At 35.0% G+C, this 13,420-nt stretch overlaps 4 protein-coding genes and 1 non-coding gene across 6 annotated transcripts; 3 read left to right on the top strand and 2 right to left on the bottom strand.

Moving 5' to 3' along the window:
- Positions 1 to 578: 578 nt before the first annotated feature.
- On the top strand, positions 579 to 1,752 carry LOC108860549 (probable galacturonosyltransferase-like 5). The gene has a single exon (XM_018634416.2). The coding sequence runs from the start codon at positions 581 to 583 to the stop codon at positions 1,673 to 1,675; it is 1,095 nt and encodes a 364-aa protein (XP_018489918.1). The 5' UTR covers positions 579 to 580; the 3' UTR covers positions 1,676 to 1,752.
- Positions 1,753 to 4,927: 3,175 nt separating this feature from the next.
- Positions 4,928 to 7,394, bottom strand: LOC108857077 (protein MRG2). 2 transcript variants are annotated; one of them, XM_018631005.2, is made up of 10 exons: positions 7,050 to 7,394; positions 6,911 to 6,964; positions 6,744 to 6,757; positions 6,432 to 6,565; positions 6,279 to 6,319; positions 6,072 to 6,176; positions 5,918 to 5,997; positions 5,652 to 5,821; positions 5,430 to 5,514; positions 4,928 to 5,316 (listed from the first exon to the last, which is right to left on the bottom strand). In XM_018631005.2, the coding sequence occupies exons 1-10, from the start codon at positions 7,260 to 7,262 to the stop codon at positions 5,238 to 5,240; spliced, it is 975 nt and encodes a 324-aa protein (XP_018486507.1). In that variant the 5' UTR covers positions 7,263 to 7,394; the 3' UTR covers positions 4,928 to 5,237. The 2 variants fall into 2 exon arrangements, with proteins under 2 accessions (XP_018486507.1, XP_018486506.1); XM_018631004.2 differs by having other exon boundaries at positions 6,264 to 6,319; positions 7,050 to 7,393.
- Positions 7,395 to 7,699: 305 nt separating this feature from the next.
- LOC108857091 (protein DEHYDRATION-INDUCED 19 homolog 2) lies at positions 7,700 to 9,348 on the top strand. Its single transcript, XM_018631020.2, has 4 exons — positions 7,700 to 7,924; positions 8,119 to 8,282; positions 8,668 to 8,745; positions 8,843 to 9,348. Exons 1-4 carry the CDS (start codon positions 7,837 to 7,839, stop codon positions 9,197 to 9,199), a joined length of 687 nt encoding a protein of 228 aa, XP_018486522.1. The 5' UTR covers positions 7,700 to 7,836; the 3' UTR covers positions 9,200 to 9,348.
- A 149-nt stretch (positions 9,349 to 9,497) lies between these two features.
- Positions 9,498 to 9,570, top strand: TRNAK-CUU (transfer RNA lysine (anticodon CUU)). Its single transcript has one exon. It is a non-coding gene; the product is annotated as a tRNA-Lys (tRNA).
- A 560-nt stretch (positions 9,571 to 10,130) lies between these two features.
- LOC108856772 (60S ribosomal protein L19-1) lies at positions 10,131 to 11,360 on the bottom strand. Its single transcript, XM_018630653.2, has 4 exons — positions 11,194 to 11,360; positions 10,556 to 10,992; positions 10,391 to 10,467; positions 10,131 to 10,307 (listed from the first exon to the last, which is right to left on the bottom strand). Exons 1-4 carry the CDS (start codon positions 11,303 to 11,305, stop codon positions 10,280 to 10,282), a joined length of 654 nt encoding a protein of 217 aa, XP_018486155.1. The 5' UTR covers positions 11,306 to 11,360; the 3' UTR covers positions 10,131 to 10,279.
- Between the last annotated feature and the right edge of the window lie 2,060 nt (positions 11,361 to 13,420).

Raw genomic sequence — 13,420 nt, forward strand, 5'->3', positions numbered from 1 at the left:
AATGTAAAAGTCATCTTCCTCTAGTCTTCTTCTTGAAAACATGCAAGAACAGTTCACTTGTCCACTTTTACTAGAAACTTAATTTCACAAGTCCACTTGTTAATACTGCATTAAATAACCCACATTAAATATTTTAATCACTGTTTCACTATCATAAATTAAAACATTGCCTTTCACTTCTTTTTATATATGTCTTTAGATTTTATAATACAAGAACTTAAAAAGTAAATCTCTTCACTGTGTCACACCACTATAATTAAAATAACGAAACCATTTATGATATTCTGATAAATATAACATATAATCATTTTTCAATTACCAAAAATTAGAATACATATCACTATCTCTCTTAGATTTCATATGACCAAGCTTTTTTTAGTGTAACAAATCAAAATATCATAATTAAATGTTAATTTGAGACATAAATAGAAGATTTGATAAGTCCATAAATAAAAAACATCATTATGAAATGGTTAATGAAATATGTATATAAAGAACAATTAACTATAGTCTATAGCATTGTCTTCTTCCTTCATTAGACATAGAGCTTGAGCTACATACATTTTTAAGTGTTTATGCGATGCTTTGGATTACAGAGTTCTCCGGCTTCTTCTCCGCTGCTTTGGCGGTGATCCTCCTCTCTCCATCACTCCAGTCTTTTTCTCCGGCGGCGGCAATCCGATCTTCCCATCTCGACGCCTACTTCAGACCGTCACCCTCCTCCGACAGCTCCCTCCGCCGCAACTTCTCGTACAGAGAATCTCCAATACTCCGCAATGCCGACGTATGCAGATTCTCCGGCGGTGATCACGGCGTCTGCAATCCTTCTTACGTCCACGTGGCCATAACTCTCGACCTCGTTTACCTTCGCGGCTCGGTCGCCGCCGTGAACTCCATCCTCCAACACTCTGCTTGTCCTGAGAGCTTCTTCTTCCACTTCCTCGTCTCCGAGACGAGCCTTGAATCCGTTATCCGATCAACGTTCCCTAGACTGAACCTCAAGATTTACTATTTTGCCCCTGAGAGAGTACAGTCTTTGATCTCTTCCTCCGTCAGACAAGCCTTAGAGCAGCCGCTAAACTACGCTAGGAACTACCTAGCGGAGCTGCTCGAGCCATGTGTGAACCGGGTCATATACTTGGACTCGGATATAGTCGTTATCGACGATATCGTGAAGCTGTGGGAAACGGGTCTAGGTCCGAGCACGATCGGAGCTCCGGAATATTGCCACGCGAATTTCACTAGCTACTTTAACGGAGCGTTCTGGTTCGATGAGAGGTACAACGAGACGTTCAAAGGGAGGAGGAGGAAGCCTTGTTACTTCAACACGGGAGTGATGGTGATTGATCTGAAGAAATGGAGACGGTTCGGGTACACTAGGATGATCGAGAGATGGATGGAGATTCAGAAGGTTGAGAGGATTTACGAGCTGGGTTCACTTCCTGCGTATCTTCTTGTGTTCGCCGGTCACGTTGCTCCCATTTCGCATCGGTGGAATCAGCATGGGCTCGGTGGGGACAAGGTTAAAGGTAGTTGCCGTGATATTCATGATGGTCCGGTGAGTTTGCTTCATTGGTCGGGGAGTGGTAAGCCATGGTCTAGGCTTGATTCTAAGCATCCTTGTCCTTTAGACTCGTTGTGGGAACCTTATGACTTGTATGAACATTCCCATTGACGTCGTCAATGCTTGACCTATTCGCGCGGTAAGCTAGGTTCAATTGCACTGACTTTTGTCCCATTGAGTTGACATTGGTTTTTAGTGTACGAGCGACTATATATATTTTCATGTTTAGAAAAATAAATAATTATTTTGAATTGTTTCAAAAATAAGGCTATGTTTTCTATATTCAATAATTCAATTGGTTTTTTTCTTGATTTTTTCTTGGGTTCATCTCCTAGGATGAACTTTTAGGTTCACCAACTAATAGGAATTAGTTATTTTAGATTGAGTATCTTTTGAAAAAGGAAACAAAATAATTGTCAAGTTATATTATGTTTTAAAATAAAAAAGTAAAAATAAATAAAAGTAATAGTAATAATATAAATGTATTTAAAAAACTATATATAAATCTTAAAGTTTAGAATTTATTTAAAAGTTTAAGATTTAGAATTAAAAAATTCAGTGTTTTTATGATTTAGAGTTTGATATTTATGAATTAGATTTTATGATTTACCCAAGGGTTTAGGGGTTACCCAAGGGTTTAGAGGTTAGGATTAGGGTTTAGGGTATAGTTTTTTGCTGGCGGATTTAAAATTATTTTTCAAAAATTCGTTTTTTGTTAATTACTATTTTTATTTATTTTACATTTATTTTAAAAACATAATGCAATTTGACAATTATTTTGTTTTTTTTTTACTCAATCTAAAATAACAAGTTTCTATTGGTTGGTGAACCTTCCTAAATGTCCCAAGAATAACTCTTTTTTCTTATGCACAATAGATTCCATGTTTAAATACATGTTTTAATAATCACTAGGGATTCACCCCGCCCATGCGCGGGATTTGTTTTCAATAGTTTTATTTTATAATTAAATCATATATTTACTTTTTGTATATGTAATTTTATAATAAACTCATTTGTAATTATAACAAATAAAAAAAATAAAATTCTAATTTTATAAATAAAACAATGTTTCCAAGCGAAAGATTTTGATTTTTTCTTAATTTTAAATAATTATAAGGATATTTCTATATAATGTGTAATATTTAATATTCTTATATTACTAACTTAACATTGTTATAACTAAAATTTATTGATTTTTACTTTTTAGTATTTACAACAATCCAATAGTCCTAGAGAATCAATACTGGCCTTAAAATTACCTCACCTTATTTATATGTAGTAAAAGAAAAAACTTGCCAAGCTTTGTAGTAAAGAGACATATGACAACCAAAGAAAACATAGAACGAGATTGTAAGAAAAACAATGAGTAAAATGTTACCATCATAAATACACAGAAGTTATGGAGAACCATAGATCTCTACTGATTAGGAGTTTATATTTTTTTATCTTCAGCTAGACATTTTCATGTTTGTTGTAATAATCATGTTGTTGGTATCTGATATAGCATCAAACACACTTTACAGTAAATCAAATTTGAAAAACTAACAATACTGCTTTCTCTAAAAGAAGGAATCAAGACTATGGATACTAACCAACTTTGGATGTCTATACATATGACCGTAGGAGTACTACCTATTATACAAACACATTTGGGTAAAGTAAGGCAGCAATAATATATCATCTAATCAAACAGATTGGTAAAGGAAGACTCATTGCAACACAAAAAGAAAAGTGAATCTAACCAGTGTGTATAAACACTCTGTAAAAGGTGGAGTCGAATTAACCTCCCATGCCAGTCCAAAGTCAGCAATCTTAATGATGTCTTTAGAGACTAAGTTTTCTGCAACAAGCAACACGATATAAATATATATTTTTAAGAAACTGTTGTATCATGTTTGCTAGAAATACAGTGTGATGATTAAAATCAATATTGTCAATCTTTAGAGCAGAAGACTATCAATTACTAAAGATATCAATTACCACACTCATGCATATAAGAAAAACCTTGGAAGAATTTAAAGGACCAGTTTCTAATATCAGCTTCCAAGAAAAGCTTTTCTCGATCCTTCATAAGCTGATAAAGATTGCACTCCTGACCAAGCAAGAATGGCGTGGGCAGATTCAGAGAAATAGATAAAGTGAATAGCAATCTACATGCAGGAGAAAATATACCATGTACAACTCAAATATAAATTAAAGAATATCATGTTCCGTGACTTCCTTCACGATGTTTGGATGATTCATTCTCCTAAGCGAATGATAAGAAGAAAAGAGAGGAAGTAAACATACACTAAACAATACAAAAGAGCATCCGAACAAAGGCAATGCACTACCTTCACTTCTCTCAGATTATTATATTCGTCCCATGAGTAGCACTTCTTTTTCATTTTCTTAACTGCAACCTGCTCATTCAAAACTTCAGTTGGTAAGGAAATCAAGCAGAGAACATTATGCATGCATAGATAGCCTCAAATAAAGCAACTAACAACTTCACCCCTCTGCTTATCGATAGCTCACCAAACAGTACCAAAAGTTCCATCAACAACCTATTTAATTAACTTGTACCTATAAATTCAGAAAACAGGAAGAAGCAAACACATAATCAATATTATCAAGGGACAAGATACCAATGGATGTAAATAACAGTTGAAAGAACTCTGAGCTACATGTCCATTGTCTTCCGGTAAAACAAAGTAACCTCTTTATTTTATGTATGTGAAGAAATTCTGAAAGATTTATATAGCATTACTCTTTCAGTCGTTCATAGTACACCAACCAGTTAAATCAATGATTCTCTAGCTGGGTAGGCTGACCATTATTTACTTTGAGCATCCATAGATTGACCACTAAGGGAAAAAGAGAGAAAAAGAAAAAGGAAAACACATACTGAGAACTCAAATTAAGACACAAATGAGCCAACAAGAAAGAATGTGTTGGGTAACAGGAAGGACGCTAAGCTTGCAAAATTGAACTCATTGGTTCGGACTGAGAAAATAGCATCACATGTAAACTTGAACAAGAAACTAATATACAAGACAAGGAAAAGGCTTCTGAATTTAACTCTGTTGTCTGTAAATCTTACGGCTAACAATATGATTTTAGGTATGACGGAATTTGATTTAGGGTGTGTATTTTAGCTAGCGATGAATAGTGATGAAGGTTAAAAAATAATGAAAAACATTTATCAGAAAAGTAAGCTTATGTGGATTATGATTTGTATAAATGAAATGTCTTCATTGGATTTTCAATTTTTTCATTAGTGACATGTTCTCTTAAAGCTTTTAAAAGTCTGATGTGTCATTCCCAAGAGAATCACATGTTATTATTGTGTTGATTAACAATATGATATTTGTTCCATAAAGCAATTAAGAAACTGTGCCTAGTAATATAGGAAACTGTATTCATAACATCTGTTTACAACAAACATGAAACCGAGAATGAACTTTCATGCCTCGCACTACAAACAACAGAAACCCCTAACAGCAGGGAGGAGAATGCAGTAGACGATGATTCACGATGTTAATCGTTTTCATAATACAGACGGAATCTATACTTAGAAACTTAAACAACCCAACCTCTCTCGTTACATTACATACTAAACAACAGAGACAAATGATCACTGCATATATTACTTGCTACAGTGACACCCATTCATCATTTAGAAACGAGTTCCTTAAGTTTCTTGCTTCTCCATTTCTTCAACCGCTTTGTATGTTGATACAAATAACGAACTCTGGTTATTCCTCAAGAACCTACAATCGTTAGTTTTAAAAAAAAAAAAAAATTTTAAAAGATTTCATTTTTAATACTTGTAATGTGCAGAACTGAGCAAAATCTAAACTGTGAAGGAGACGAGAAAACAAACCTTAGAATATCAACAAACTCGTCCTGCAATTCCTTCAATGTCTCTTCTGCCATTTTCACATGGATCAGCAACTCCGGCAATTTCACTGCAAATCTCAAATCATTATTAGAGATTTTGATATTGAAGACAATAAGGTCTTATCTCTGTTGGGTTTCATGAGAACTTAACAACACATAAAAGGCAACATTCAGCATATTGATTACAAAGAAAATGGGCCTTTACCAAAGAGTCGTAACAAATGTTCAGCTCCGTAGACAGAAGAGGGAGATACATCCCCACATATGGTTTCCTCGTACTGCTTCCGTTCATTGTTGTATAGTAACATCACCGGCAAAGCATTGTCAAAGTAGCAACGCAAACCTTTCAGAATTTCCTCAACTGAATTGCTTAACCTATAATAGGCTCACCCAAAAGAATGTGTAAATACTATATCACACACAACCCTCTTGGGAGTGGACATGACATTACAACAACAACAAAGCGATTACCTGCCATGTTTATCCATTTTGCTGTCGGTGTACTTCTTCAAGATGTCATCCACACTGGGAGATCGAGGAAGTTCCACAAGCTGCTCACACAATGTTCACAAAAATGTCACCGATCAATTCCTTTAATATATGGACATGGTGAAATCAAGGCTACCTTTTGCATCTGAGTAACAAATTTACAATCGTCCGTTAGCTGCTTCCTCAGCGCTGGCGGGATATTGAAAGTTAAAAGGTTATCTGAAGGAACCAAATTCTCCTCCTGCATTCACCAAACAAGAAGAAAAAAAAGAATCAGATAAAAAAAAATAAACATGGAATATAGGAGGGAAAATGAAGGAAAATCCACCATTGGAGAGACTACATTATCAACAGAATCTTGCTTCCGCTTTCTGCCTCTAGCAACTGCAAAACATATTAAGAACACTATCAGCACCAAATGATAATAATCATGATCTATAAAGCATGCAATATAACCAGAAAACAGAGTCTCTAATATCAGACCGAGTAGACTGACCATTAGGGCATCTAGGTTTCATCTTGGAAACTCTCCAAGCCATAGCACTCTTAACTCCTTGCTTCACACCCTGTTTCTCAAGATTCTCCTCGTTGTGTTTCAACACACAATCATGACCTATCCATTCGTCCCAACTGTCACAAACAAATAACTAATCATCATTACAAAGAAGATAACAACAATAATCAGACCCTGACATTATCAACGCATCAGAATAAATAAAAATTGTAATCTTGGCAAACGTTTGATTTAACAACAGAATGATGATTTTTCAGACAGATGATGCAATAAAAAGCCTGAAGATTTACTAACCTTTTGTTCCAACCCTGCAAAAACCAAAGGAAAGAATAAAAAAGATTACAAATTGAAAACGGCAAAAAAATAGAGTAACGGCAGCATTATCAATAAATATGTTTATTTGTCTGTGCTTTAAAGAGATTGGTGGTTGTTAATACGCAAACAAATAAAATCTTACTTACAATGTAATGCACATAGTAGTTCCATTCATTGTCTTTAAATGCCACTTCAAGAACCTGAAAATACAAACAAAGATCAAACCTGAACACAAAGCAAAGCAGAAAACAACAACTCCATAAGTTATACAAATAACATTATTACCTTGGCTTCGTAGAAGCGACCTTTGTGGTTGGCTAAAACTTTCTCTCCTTCTTCGAATTGACTCACGTTCGCAAGAGGAGGAGGAGGAGGAGGCAAGGCGTCTCCGTCACAATCGGTGTTGGACTCTGTAACAGAGAGAGAACCCCGTCGTGTTGTTGTAGTCTCCGTCTCGGTGGCGGATTCATCTTTCTCGGCGTTGCTGTGGCTTCCCATCACAAAGAAAGATGTGGAGAATGAAGAGTGAAGAAGAGGGAGACAAACAGAGAAAAATAGGACAAAACACAGATCGTCGAATCTTCGACGGGGCACCAAATGTGGTCCGGGAAAATTGGGATTTTTTCCAAATCGACGAGACGGGAAAGACTAATCAAATTTTACCTCTGATTAATGGGCCTTTTTTTAGGCTTTTACAAAAGCCCATTTAAAAGTTTTATCAAAGTAGCCCATTATTTTATAATAACCGTTTTTTAACAAACCGGAAAAGACACAAACACCCCTTGTCTACCAATGAGGTTGAAAAGTCTACAAAAAAGGAGGGGGTCGGTTGTTGAGCTTTGTGCTCTTCTTCCATGTAAGGGTAGTTTAGTAATGTCGTAAATCCGCGTATTCTTGGCCACTAAGGCTCGCTCCGTTTATAAAAATAAAAATGTCTCTCCTTTGGGATTATACAAGTGTGTCTGAAGCAGACATGTGCTAGTTAACCACACGACGACGACGAGGAACTCTAAAGTAAACCCTAATTTCAAAGTTTCGCCCTTAACATTGTTTTCAAAGCGGTTCTGCTGCGATGGAAGACGATACGTGGGCTGTTTCCTCTTCTGGTTCTTCCAGAAGCTATCGATCATCGGCAACGACAGCTGCTAAGTATCAATCTGGTTATTATCCAAAATCCCATTTTAATTTCAATTTCAATTTTCTAATTTTTTTTTCATTTTTTAGGCTCAAAGATTCTGTCTTTAGGGTTGAATTGGGTTTCTGTTTATATCTGATTGAAAGTTAAGAAAGATTGTAGCTTTACGTTTACTTTAGATGACAAAAGACTCTTCTTTTTTTCTTTCTCAAATTTCAGGTTCTTACCTAGATTCGGGAGACTTTGAAGAAGAAGAAGAAGAAGATGATGATGATGATGATGTTGAAATGGATTACCCATGTCCGTTTTGCTCCGATGATTATGATTTAGTCGAGTTATGTCACCATATCGACGAAGAGCATCAGCTTGAAGCTACCTATGGGGTATGTCATCCTCTTTCTCTCCATGTCATTTACTATTAGACATTTAAGTTTAGATATGGATTAAAAGTTTAGGATTCTGAGAAAATGACCCCTCTGTCCTAATTGAGTAGCAGTATTTAGATTGATGCCTTGGAATCAAATTGAAAATTGGGAAATGATTTCAAATGAGAAAAAATAGCACTTGATCTTCGGCTACTCTTTGAGTTGACAAAACTCACCATTAGAAGCTTTTGATCAGGTTTAAGGATCTCAGGGACTTAATATTTACGTGGTGGAACATTTTTTTTTGGCTTTACATGCTTACTTTAGAGGTGAATGGTTTTTTAGTTGTGTGTTCTGTGAATTGTCTTGTGTGGTAACCCCTTTAGTTGTTTGTTGTTTGTAGCTATGCCCGGTTTGTAACAAAATGGTGAAGATGGACATGGTGGATCATATAACCTCATATCATAGAGATGTCTTGAAGATATCCTTTTTTTTTCTCATTTCAAAAACGTCAATTTTCTTGAGTCTATAATGAAGTGAATGCAATTTTATTGGAGTTTCCTTGACAAAAACTTTACAGTGTGCAGAAGCAGACATCTTCTTACGTGGACGATCGATACTCATCAGATAAACATCTTCGATCATTTCACGATGACTTTCCACCATATACGCATACTTCTAAACCCGTTGTTGCGGACCACTTTTTATCTTTCCTCAACAGTCCCCCATTGCCAAAGCAAACCAAGCCTGTGCATGAGGTTGATTCAAGTGCAGAAGACAAGAATTTGACTGAGGCTGATTCCTCTACAGTAAAAGACAGGACATGTTCAACACCTTTATCGGATACTGAACAACTGGAGAAGGCAAATAAGTGTGAGTTTGTACAGGGACTGTTGTCGTCAGCCATGTTTGGTGATGGATGCGACTTCTTCTGAGATAAGAAGCAAAATAAAGATGTGAAGCCTGTAATGGCAAAAGGCAGGTTATTGGCATTGTTGTAATTTTGTTCAGTTCTGTTTTATCTGTTTTTCTCAGACACTAAAGTAGGTTTAGCTTCGTAATATATAAAGCCAATGCGTTTTAAGTTTGCCTGTGCAAGAATCTTAATTCTACAGCTCTGCCCTTTCAAAGCACTAGTGACTAGTCTTTACACTTAACTGTTCTAACCATTGGAAGCTAGGCTAACAATGCTTTCAAGCGTGAAACTAGGAACAAGTGTTAGATAGACATCAAGCCCGTCTAGCTCAGTTGGTAGAGCGCAAGGCTCTTAACCTTGTGGTCGTGGGTTCGAGCCCCACGGTGGGCGCTTAGTATTTTTTTATGGAACCTGAAAGACTACTTTTCCCGCAGCTCAGCTGTTTCTAGATAATAAAGAACCCCAGTTTCTGTGAAAGCTTTTATTTTCTTTTGTTAAAGGGATTTTCTATAACGTCAAAAACGTATGCTTGTTTCATATGTGGCGCTCACTACCAGTGAGAATCATGGCCGAGCGAAACAAAGATTAGTGCGTGATTCAGGGTCCTCTGTGAAATTTTGCAAGTAAGGTTATAGGTTGAAAATGCTCTGAAAGGGGGTTTATATGACGTCAAAAAACGTATGCCTGCTTAATATGGCACTCACTCACTTGCTAGTGTTATAGGATTCGAGGTTTCTATAACGTCAAAAACGGATGCTTGTGCAATATGGCCACTCACTCCCTACTGAGAATCAGATTAGTACGCGACTAAAAGTCCTTTTGTGAAACTTCGAAACTAAGGTTTAGGTACCTCACCTCACACATCTTTAAAGGCTAAGTGATAGTGATTTAAATTTCACAAATTTGATGCAACTAAGGGTTGGAAAAATAACAATTAAGTGACACTGAAGAAGCTTAAAATGTGAAAGCATAACACCAAATAACTGACATAACTTGTGTTTATCGGGAAAAGAAAGTATTTCAACAAAACAAACTTCATAAAACATCAAAAACTCAAGTCAAGTGAAATGAATTATATAGATTGATCACTATATCCTCTTCACTTCTTGGACTTCTTCTTTGGTACCCTACACAAGCAAAGACCCGTAAATGAATTAGTAGATGCAAAACAAATAATCAAAACTGATATCGCAACAGAGATCAGACTTACTCTGCAGTTTGAGCAGTAGTAGTAGCAGCAGCAGCAGCTGGAGGTGCAGTTGTAGGTGCAACATCTCCTCCAGGACCCTACACCACAAACCAACCAATAGTTAAGGATCTGTAATCCACAAACTCATAAATATATTTAATACATTAATGAAGATTAGTTATATACCTTAGCTAGACGCTCTTCTCTCCTAGCATGTTTCCTCTCACGGCTAGCCTTGTTCTTAGCCCTCTTAGCCTCAAACTGATCAGACAAGGTCTTCTCTCTGGCCTTCTCGGCCTTGGACTTGTGGATGCTCTCCATCAAGACACGCTTGTTCTTGAACACGTTACCCTTGACACGCATGTACATGTCGTGGTACATGTGCTTGTCAATCTTCTTCGACTCTCTGTACTTCTTCAGAAGACGCCTTAGAACACGCATCCTACGCATCCACAGTACCTTAGTCGGCAACCTAGCTTCACGGGTACCCTTCCTCTTACCGTAACCAGAGTGACGTCCCTTCATCTTGGCGATCTTCATACGACGCGCTCTGGAGCGAGAGTGGATCTTCGTTGGTTTCTTGATGATGAAACCATCGTTCACAAGCTTCCTGATGTTTTGCCCTACACAACCAAACCAAACCAAACACTCTCTTAGTTAATCAGAAAGTACTGATCTTCAATCTATGTAGCAGTACATAAACCACTATCACTAGCTCTACAACTTAGAAAAGAATCAAAGCAACATGAACCACTAATAGATTTACATTTCTAAGATTCAACATAGCCTAAATTGAATACAAGAGAGACAAGGGAGAAACATACGGGAGTTGGCCATGGAGATGTCGGAGGTTTCATTCGGATCGAGCCAAACTTTTCCCTTCCCGCACTTCATCACCGACGCGGCTAGCCGCTTCTGGGGCTTCAGAGACACCATTTTTTTCTTTTTTACGTTTTGGGTGTGGCGGAGGAGGACTGCTTCTCGGAGCAGACGAAAGAGTTTATGTATATCTTTACTTCTCTAGGGTTTCTCTACTCTCCAATCAATCTATTGGGCCTTCAATTTTAAATTTGAAATAAAAGGCTTTCTCAAAAGCCCATTCGAAACCTCGTAACATTAATTACTCTTCTTCGTATTTGCGTTGGTGTTCGTTCTTCTTTTACCCTCGTGAAAAAATCACACATATCTATTTTTTTTTTCTTTTTTCTATCTATTCTTTTTTTTTTCTTTTTTTTGAGAAATTCAAGATTCACAAAATTCAAAATTCAAGATTAATACCACCCCAATCAAGCATTCGCTTCCGGTCACCAATTTTATCATAAATATTTCACCACAGAATAAATAATGTTCCTATGGGCGGGTGGCGAGGTACCTTATGTTATTCTTTGAATCTACTAGGTTCGAAGCTCCAAAATTTATCTTACAAAGGCTCTAGACAGAGACTAACTAACAATGAATTAGGTGTCTATTCTTACTTAACAGAACACGAACACTATAAAGAAACTGTAGAATTTTAGGTTCCCAGATTTTTAGGATATATAACTTTTTCTCATGAAAATATGTTTGTAAATATGAAAGTGTCACTGTTACAAAAAATATATATATATATATAAAAGTGTCGCTCTTTTGAAGTGTAAACTCCTTTTCAATTTCAATCCATTGTTTGTGTTACTGACAAAAACGATCCGCAATTGAAACATTTTGATAAGAGTAACCCCAACAACAAACGTTCTTACAAGCATTCAATACATACATCCCATAATTACATCACACTGATCACAAAAGATATCCACCACCGCCTTTCCGAGAATAAAGAGTTAAAGACAATAGAAAGATCAAAAAAGATGATCACCTTTTCTCATTAGTAAATTATCCACTGAGGGAAACCCCTAGCAACATAAAACTGCCTTTACTGAGGCAAAGTAGCAGTCGTAGCAATGAGAAAAGCACATCTATTTGTGATTCGCCTTAATTTTCCACGTAGTGAATTTTCTCAGAATATTTAGGTAAACTTTGTGGTTCATGTTTAAAAGAAGAGAAATATACGACAACCCTAAAAAAGTTTGTGTCACAAATATAGTCACTAAAAATCAAAATAATCAAAATTTCTCATTAAAGAAGTAAATATACATTTATATGTTTAGGATTAACTACTCTAATTTTAGGATTTAGAGTTAAGGGATGCGATTTGAGTTTAAGTTTAAAATTTTATAAAATAAAAATAAATATTTAAATTTTAAATTAATATATTTGAAATAGTTTCAAAAATTATTTTTGAATTTTAATCTGAAACTACTAAAAAAAATTCTGAATTTTTTTAAAAAATATTATTTATTTTATTTGTATTTATATATATATGGTATACGAATTTTTTACTTACTAAATTAAACATTTTAGTTATTTTCCTTATTAAAGTCTCTTTTTATGACGAAAACTTAAAAAGTAATTTATTTAGGAGAATCTCCAATATATTAATCCTGAAACATTGGAACATTTTTTGTAGTCACGTGTAATCACAAGGATGATTCTTAGAGTCTTTAGAAAAATATGTTGGTCCATCATAATTATACTTTTGATTAAACTAACTATTAAATTGATTATTAGTATATAAAATAATATTCTTTATTCTTTCTTTAAATAAAAGCTACAGAATTACTCAATATGATTAACATATACTGAATGTTAGGACTTTAAATTTTTATTAATGTATAGGGATATTAATTTACAAAAGTTCATTTTTAGATTTTTTTTTCTATTTTTGTTTATAAAATAATAAAATATTTGATTTTACCATATGTACATTATTTAAAATTTAGAAAGTTGACTTTTATATTGTTTTATTATCTTATTTTGTGTATATTTTTTTATGTTTCATAGAATTGTTATGTGATTTTCGATATAACTTTACTAAATATTATCAAAATATATTGAAATATTAAGAAAAATATATGTATTTTCATTGTAGATATAAAACAACAATATAATGTTTATTTTGTATTTATATAAAAATATAAATTGATAGATTATTAATTTATGATTTTAATTGACTAT

This window comes from Raphanus sativus, chromosome 5, assembly GCF_000801105.2.
Source record: "Raphanus sativus cultivar WK10039 chromosome 5, ASM80110v3, whole genome shotgun sequence".
In the NCBI taxonomy this organism is placed as follows: domain Eukaryota; kingdom Viridiplantae; phylum Streptophyta; class Magnoliopsida; order Brassicales; family Brassicaceae; genus Raphanus; species Raphanus sativus.

Excerpts from the sequence above, each read along its gene's own strand:
- LOC108860549 (XM_018634416.2), top strand. The coding sequence starts at position 581 with ATGCTTTGGATTACAGAGTTCTCCGGCTTCTTCTCCGCTGCTTTGGCG.
- LOC108857091 (XM_018631020.2), top strand. The coding sequence starts at position 7,837 with ATGGAAGACGATACGTGGGCTGTTTCCTCTTCTGGTTCTTCCAGAAGC. Across the intron at positions 8,283-8,667 it reads AGCTTGAAGCTACCTATGGG|CTATGCCCGGTTTGTAACAA; the intron begins GTATGTCATCCT and ends TGTTGTTTGTAG. Across the intron at positions 8,746-8,842 it reads ATCATAGAGATGTCTTGAAG|AGTGTGCAGAAGCAGACATC; the intron begins ATATCCTTTTTT and ends CAAAAACTTTAC.
- LOC108856772 (XM_018630653.2), bottom strand. The coding sequence starts at position 11,305 with ATGGTGTCTCTGAAGCCCCAGAAGCGGCTAGCCGCGTCGGTGATGAAG. Across the intron at positions 10,993-11,193 it reads CATCTCCATGGCCAACTCCC|GGCAAAACATCAGGAAGCTT; the intron begins GTATGTTTCTCC and ends TTGGTTGTGTAG. Across the intron at positions 10,308-10,390 it reads ACTACTGCTCAAACTGCAGA|GGTACCAAAGAAGAAGTCCA; the intron begins GTAAGTCTGATC and ends TTGCTTGTGTAG.
- LOC108857077 (XM_018631004.2), bottom strand. The coding sequence starts at position 7,262 with ATGGGAAGCCACAGCAACGCCGAGAAAGATGAATCCGCCACCGAGACG. Across the intron at positions 6,965-7,049 it reads GTCGCTTCTACGAAGCCAAG|GTTCTTGAAGTGGCATTTAA; the intron begins GTAATAATGTTA and ends TTGTATTTTCAG. Across the intron at positions 6,177-6,263 it reads ATAATGTAGTCTCTCCAATG|GAGGAGAATTTGGTTCCTTC; the intron begins GTGGATTTTCCT and ends TGGTGAATGCAG.